Raw genomic sequence first — 7,408 nt, 5'->3', positions numbered from 1 at the left:
CTTTTTTCTGGGTTGTGAATAACATTGGAGATTGTTATACATTTGCTTAGTGTGGGTCGCGGTAGTCCAGTGGGTAGAGCGTTGGACTGCTGACCGGAGGGTCCCGGGTTCGATTCCCGGGCAAGGCACTCTGGGCACCTGCAGCTCCACCCAAGCTAAAGTGATTTTTAGGGTACCAGGTCTTCCTGGGAAACCATAACCGGCACAGGGAAAGTCAGTGTAATGCAGTCAACATAAGTTATAAACATTCCAAGAAACTGCGGGAGATGCCACAACAGTAAATTTTTATGGAGTCATCCACTAATATGCATTTCAATGCAACAATTTCAGAGTGTAAAAATCATTCACCTTGACTGGAATTCGAATCCAGATCCCTCGATGTGATTTTTGGGAAAGGTAAGGGAGGTGGTGCCCAGAAACTGACACAGTGTTTCGACTGCCAATCTGATTTCTTCAGGGAAGGAATCTAAGGGCACCTCCCTAACCTTTCCCAAAGTGCAAGTTACACGAATAACGTCGGAAGAGATTCTATGGAAGACCTGTTTGGGCGAGTGAGATTTGCAAGGGTTAAGGCATATAGGCATACCCAAGCAAGTGAATGATTGGAGGGCCACTGGCGGAGGGAGATATCTCTTGCAAGCCCTGGGTGTGTGAGTGCTTGAGACTAGCCAGGATTAATACTATTTAGTACATCCAAGCTAGTGTGTGTGTGATCCGTTTGCATTTATTTGATTATGTGTGATTGGTGGGCCGCTGGCACAGGGAGAAATCTCATGCAAGCCCCGTCTAGGTGAGTGCTTGATAAGGGCGAGGGTCAATGCTATCTAGTACACTTTAGCCAGAGTGTTTTTGTTATATTTTGGTTTAATCGTTTGCTCTGTTATAACCCCCTATATCATTTTATTTTAATTTATTTATTTTTCCTCTCTAGCTTCCCTCACCATATCCTTTGTCCACAATTGAGAGTATGGCTTGGGTTGATTCTTTCCATAATATTCTCATGGCCATAGTTACCGTTCCTTTTAATTCAAGAAAATGACTTTTTAGTACTCCCATGAAACATTTAAAATGTTGCTATTTTACTACACTTGCTGCCTATACATAGAATTCCCAAGCATATGGTAAGATGCTTTATTGCATAGATATGTATTATAGTAGTGGCCGAGCAGCTTAGTGGATATATTGATCGGATAGGGATCAGATGGTCCTGTTGACCAATCCTGAGTGATACCTCTAAAAACAACGCCATCCAAGAGTCCTCACTACTACTTCGTGACTACTAGAACCTTGTGGAAACTCAAGGGTGATGCGAGGGAAGGAACTGAGACCCCTACTTGGTTTAAATTTCACATGCATTTAGGCTTAGCTTGGATTGTCTTGACCCTCTCCTAGAAAAGCTAATATATCTTCGGGTTGATGACCACCAATGGATAGAGGTATTATTGAGATGGGGACTGAGAAAATGATGAGCATGTCTGAACAATCACTTAGTTGTGTTTTTTTATTGTTAGTTCATATTTAATGGTGATTTCTGGAATTTATTGCACATCCTGAGCTAAGATTCACAGTGCCATCGGAATACTTGGGACTTTTGGAACGATACCACAATGTATGGGTGAATATACTTGCCAGGGATGGAAGCTGACTTTCGTAATGGATATGGAGACTTGAAACAGTCAATGTTGAGTGAATTCAGAATTTTTAACTTTTATATTTGCTTATGATTCCTTTCAATAACATCAACCTACCTTTAATGTGATTTTGTTATCAAATTGATTTAAACCAAATGTTTCATTACAACTATTAGGGTTAAAAGTGAACAAGTACTTGCTGCATGCACCTAAATACAAATATGTAATAACAATTGTTCAGTAAAAAATTTATTAACACATGACATTAGCTGTATTTACAATGCTCAATGGCTCATTGCATTTATTAATATTTATGTCGTATGCATAGCATAAAATTTTGTCTCAAACCATTTCATTAAAGAATGATTTCTACACACTTATTGGTTCTAAGTGCATTGCAGAGTACATATGTATAACAACATAGTAAAACATTTAGTTAGAAATTTAATCACTGTACAGGTATGTGTGCACTAATAGAGCTTTTTAACAGATACAGACCAATTGAATACATTATATCTAAAAATGAGGATTCATTAAAGGGATTTCAGAAATGCATTATAAGTTTCTATAGAGACTTTTGCAACATCGCTACAAAATTGTGCATCATTTCCAGATACTAGGGCATTCAATGAAACATATCCTATACTTTTGGGGTCATATCTACTCTTTCCATCTGGTGCCTTAGGGCAACAGTTTTGTAAAAATAAATGCCTTTGCTTAATCCTGAAAAGCCTGCTAACGAGGATGCTTGGCATTTGGAGTAGATGCTCTTGAGAAATGCCCATTTCTAAGTGAACATAGTGAAAACGTTGCATCAGCACATCTCTGTCTGAAAATAAGGATAGAAATTATTTCTTGTGGACGTTTCATGTAAAACATTTTTCATTTAATTGCATTTCGTATTTTTTTACAGCCAATTTTAAGGAAAATACTCCAGTGGCACAACACTGACGTTAGAGTTAAGTATGTATAGACTGGACTTTTGTTCTGCAATGAAATAGTTGTAGATTTCTCAATAGTTTCTTTCTCATGAATATAATTAAGTCCATTTATACAGATCATTTTAGAGGACTTTTAACCTAATTTTTAGGAGTCATTCAACAGCAAATACAATCCATAGTACGAGGGTCATCCGGAAAGTAGTACCCGTTCGTGAAATAAAGACACAAAAGTAAATATTAACAAACATAAAAAATTTTATTTGAAAGAGGATACTTTAAACTACTTCTCAACATAATCTCCAAGCAAATTAAGGCATTTGTCATAACGTGTGACAAGTTTCTGTATTCCTGCTGCATAGTCCTTCGCCGCCAGCTCATTGAGATACGCGAGGGACCCATCTTGCACAAATTTTTGCATAATGCAGATGGTGTTTAACAATTTCATGAACAATTGTTTGAGAAACATTGGGAAAATGCTCACAGATGTCATCAATTGTGACGCGCCGATGGTTCCTCACGAATTCGTCAACTGAGCTCACCAGTTGGTCTGTAATGACAGACGGTCTCCCCGAACGCTCATCGTCGTGTGTGTTCCCCCTCCCCATGTTGAAGTTGCGACACCACCGCCGAACAGACGACTCGTCCATTACATTGTCTCCATACACCTCCTTTAATTGGCGATGAATATCACATGGGCGAACGTTTCTTGCATTGAGGAATTTAATCACTGCCCTCACTTCACAACTGGCGGCGTTCTCAATTTTTTTAAACATTGTAAACAATCACAGAAACAACACAGGCAATGCTAGCATCACGCAACTTGGCTCAGAGAAGGCAGACAAGCCACTGAAGCCATCTGACCTCGTCCAGCGGCTACTTGCGTCACGAACGGGTACTACTTTCCGGATGACCCTCTTATAAGTCGTCAAGTAGTAAAATCTACTAAATATTAAAGGATATATAATTGTGTGCGCAAACGAATAAGTATTCGATGAAATTTACTATCAAACTATTCTTTTGCTCAAGTTAAAAACCTTGCACATGTAATAATTTGGAATTTTAATACCTACCAAGGTCTCAGTAAATTCATTGAAAAGATCTTGGATGTCTACGAAACTCAACTCAATGTTGGTTCAATTTCTTGTTCCATTATGACTCACATCTGTCCTTTGTGTTAGGATGCTACATATACTAACACTGCATGAAATTACATCCCAAACTTTCCATTAGATTTCAAAATATGAAAACAATACAGGACACTTGAAGTACGCTCTCTATTGAAGTTGCTTAACCTTTTAAACAAACTAATGCTGGTAATAAGTTTAGAGTAGCCCACTCTCTTGACACACAAAACTATGTAATGGACCAATGTAATTCTCAACATATGTGCCTAAATATTGCATGTTTTCTACAATGAAAATTTGCAGGGTTAGTGGATTCTGTTAAATATGGAGACAAAGACTGGGGAAAGATATCTTCTTCATCCACAAGGTCCATCGTCATAATTTAATTGGTGCCACAATGAAAATTGCTTGGTATCTTTCCCAAATTCTGACAATAATGTGATTAGAAATAAACTTTGCAAGCCATTGTACCCAGAAAATGATTTTCAAGACTAGTTAAAATAGGCAAAGTTTGAACTCCTGAAGGATTTGCCCAAAGTTCATAAAATTTGAAATTTGCTGAATGAACCATATTATGTACAATATATGTAAATTTGAGATTTTTTCATTTTGAGGTATTCTAGTTGAATTAAAGGTAGGATTTGGATGACCCCTAACAACTATTAACTTCCATATACCATTTGAACTTTTTCTTGTTTGCCTCATATTATTTCTTTCTTCATTTATTTTTTCTTACCTTCCCACCTTTATACTATCTAAAAAGGCTACTCTTTCCTGTTTTCCACCCTCTTCACATTTTCCCGTCTCGCACAGCCTTAAAACATCCCACTTTTTCAATACTTCCTCCATCCACTTTCTTTGCCTTGTAGTGATTACTTCCAGAAACTTCTGTGATCAACCATCATATTTAAAACTTTGGCATTTGTCTTCCTCTCTGCCAAGATGGTAGGTCTAGTCAGGAATGAGATGGATTGACCTTACTGCTATCCTGGGGACTGGGCTAGTGTGCTGGCATCCCTGTGGACCCAGCCTTGAATTCAGACTGGGTCAAAAGTTTTCAGAAGTATCAAAATTCCTAATATGGTGCCATGGAAAGACCACTTCAAGCGGACTATACCATCTGTTGAATGAGATGTTGATTTCTGGACCCCATGTCATTTTTTATTAAGTGTAGGCTACTGCCAGTGCTAGATTTCTTTCCATCATTCCTGAAAATCCTACTTCTACCAAAAATATACCAACTATTCGCAATTGTAATATCAGCCATTGGTTGCCCACCCTAATTGCGAAGACTGCTACTATTCTGCACTGACTCTCCTCCACTCCAGAGTATATTACTCCGCAGCCATTGCTCTAACAATCCTGTCTCATCTCTCACACTCATAAAACCTGTAGTTCCTCTCTTACATGAGATTTTCCGACAAAATTGATCTGTTCAACATCCATTCCAAGTCACCTACTGAAGGTGGTCAAAACTCAAGTGTGTGTAAAGCATTTCAAATGCTTCAGAGGCCATACCTCCTCTGATTAGAGATCCAGCCCATTAGGACAAACGCACAGTTGCTAGAATTCATAATTTTCATATTTGTTTATATTCTTGAAATGGAAGAAAAAAATAGACCTTTTTTCCTACTGCCTTCCTCAAGACTGTTTTAATTCGACATCATCACTTAAGTGGTCATGCTAATGGTGTAGTATGCTTTCTGCAGCTTCACTGAGGCACAGATGCTGCAGATTACGTTTTGCCTGGTTTCTACTTTTCAATGTATCGGATATAGTTGAGCCTCCTAAAAAGGGCTATCATTGCTCCCAGCAAGTCTGTCCCGGTAATTGGAATACAAACCTTTGCACCATTTCTACCGATGCGAAATTATTTATGAACTTAAGAGAGGAGATAAAAAAAACGAACGGAGTAGACAAAAAGTTATTGAAAACAGAAGCTAAATCAATGTGAAAATGTCTTCAAGTGAAGTAAGGAAATTTTACATCAGTCTTTGGATTGTATTATCAAGAAGGCACACCCCAGGTTAGCCAGTTGTCATCGAGTACGACTGGTTAATTAAATACTAATCAACGAGATTTCTTAATTACGATACTTACTCATCATCCAGAGTTTCGGGATTTTCAAAAGAAGGTCTTTCATTTCATTTGGGGTAAATCCCATAAGTTCTTCGACGGCAAATGTTACTTCCTAAAGGCAACAAAAACATGTTGTGATTATATGAACATAGAATTGTCAATTATCATGAAAATCGTTAGACTTTACTTTTATGTTATCCATATTGTACGTAATCAGTCGTGGTGCTTTGGTACTCAGTCTTCTAACGTCGTTTCCATCAAGTTCAAACCTTCGCTGAAAATGACCTAACCTCATATCTATTCTAGCAGTGCTTTAAATGAGAATACATAATTAATTACTTGGTTCAAAAATTTCTTATCTCGATTAATTAAAAGAGCTGGCATACCTGAACATTAGCCAATAAGGATTTCCAGTTATTACTCTTTGGACCATTTCTGACGTGAAGTTTTTTGATTCTAAATAATTTATACGGACTTGAAGGTCATCGATTTTCTCTTTGAAAATAAGAGGATTTTTTGTAAAAAATAATCCCAACTTGTCAGCAGGTACACCTTGATCATGGAGGAATCTGGGCAAATATAAAAGAAGGGTTTATTTCCATTATAAATATTCAAATAATAATGCAGTAATCTCGCTTTCAATCAAGTTAAAAACCTTATCACGTGTTTAATATCTCTCTCAAAGTCTAATTTTAACACGAAATTTGGGATGCCTTTCTTCTTCTCCCATTCATACAAATTTACACCAAGCTTGACCAGCTCTTGTAATGTTGATGATTTATTAACATATGCGGCAAAATTAAATGTTGGCATAAAATATGGCGCATAGGTGTCCAATTGAACCGTTCCCTCTGGAGCCAACAATTCTTCGCCAGTGCTCTTGTGGTAAACAATGCCGGCAGTTAAATCATCTGAGATATCGTTGGTTGATGGACCAGGAGTTTCAACCACGTCTTTAATTTCGTTTGCAGTTGTTCCTACAAACCTTCTATACACAACTTTCCTCCAATATCCTGACAGAGTCCACTCAGGGAAAAACCTTGAGCCCAACTTATTCAACATCTTAGTATCCAAAATCGAAGCTATACCAAATGTTATGCACTTAATTTCAGGGACAATATAAGCTATCTGCTTAAGAACACAACCAGGTATGAACACGAAACATATCCGTAGCGAGAAATGTATAACTTCGAAAATGTGATTGCCCCGGCATAAACAAACAAAATCCTCTTGAATTAAAATGAAAACTTATAGCTTCGCAAAACCCAATTATTTGAGTAGATATTTTTCATACATCGGCAATCTATTCGTTAACTTTTCATATAGAGTTAAAGCTAAAACCTAAGAAAAGAAAATTGCATACTTCCCAAAACGTGCTACCAACGTTACCAGAGAAACCTTCGCTCTTAAATTCGATGATATGATATTATTTTTGCAAATTTCACGAGATTGTCCACAAAATTCTTCCTGCGGATGTAATAACAGTAATATTTCTAAGATAATCGATTGCAAGGTTAGGTATTCCAAAAATTCAATATTGAGTACCCTATTACGGCGAGCGAGCGTATGAATGTTATATGCATGCACACTATGTGAGCCAATTTTGAAGTATTTCTTGACACTACCTTTATAA

The 7,408-nt window shown here is 37.4% G+C and overlaps 1 protein-coding gene across 1 annotated transcript; it reads right to left on the bottom strand.

Annotated features, from left to right (window-relative positions):
* Positions 1–1,875: 1,875 nt before the first annotated feature.
* mTerf3 (mitochondrial transcription termination factor 3) lies at positions 1,876–7,282 on the bottom strand. The gene is made up of 5 exons (XM_071597673.1): positions 6,431–7,282; positions 6,162–6,344; positions 5,963–6,086; positions 5,797–5,887; positions 1,876–2,460 (listed from the first exon to the last, which is right to left on the bottom strand). Exons 1-5 carry the CDS (start codon positions 6,835–6,837, stop codon positions 2,165–2,167), a joined length of 1,101 nt encoding a protein of 366 aa, XP_071453774.1. The 5' UTR covers positions 6,838–7,282; the 3' UTR covers positions 1,876–2,164.
* Between the last annotated feature and the right edge of the window lie 126 nt (positions 7,283–7,408).

Source organism: Hetaerina americana, unplaced genomic scaffold (genome assembly GCF_022747635.1).
Source record: "Hetaerina americana unplaced genomic scaffold, ioHetAmer1.1.p SCAF_9, whole genome shotgun sequence".
Classification (NCBI taxonomy): domain Eukaryota; kingdom Metazoa; phylum Arthropoda; class Insecta; order Odonata; family Calopterygidae; genus Hetaerina; species Hetaerina americana.
The sequence above is the reverse complement of the archived record's forward strand: the minus strand, read 5'-3'. Positions and strand labels throughout refer to the sequence as shown.

Bases quoted from the DNA above. Each gene is read 5' to 3' on its own strand.
- mTerf3 (XM_071597673.1), bottom strand. From the start codon at position 6,837: ATGTTGAATAAGTTGGGCTCAAGGTTTTTCCCTGAGTGGACTCTGTCA. The intron at 6,345-6,430 runs GTTTTTAACTTG...ATATTTGCCCAG, and splicing joins GATATTAAACACGTGATAAG to ATTCCTCCATGATCAAGGTG. The intron at 2,461-5,796 runs GTAAGTATCGTA...CCTTATTTTCAG, and splicing joins CCCGAAACTCTGGATGATGA to ACAGAGATGTGCTGATGCAA.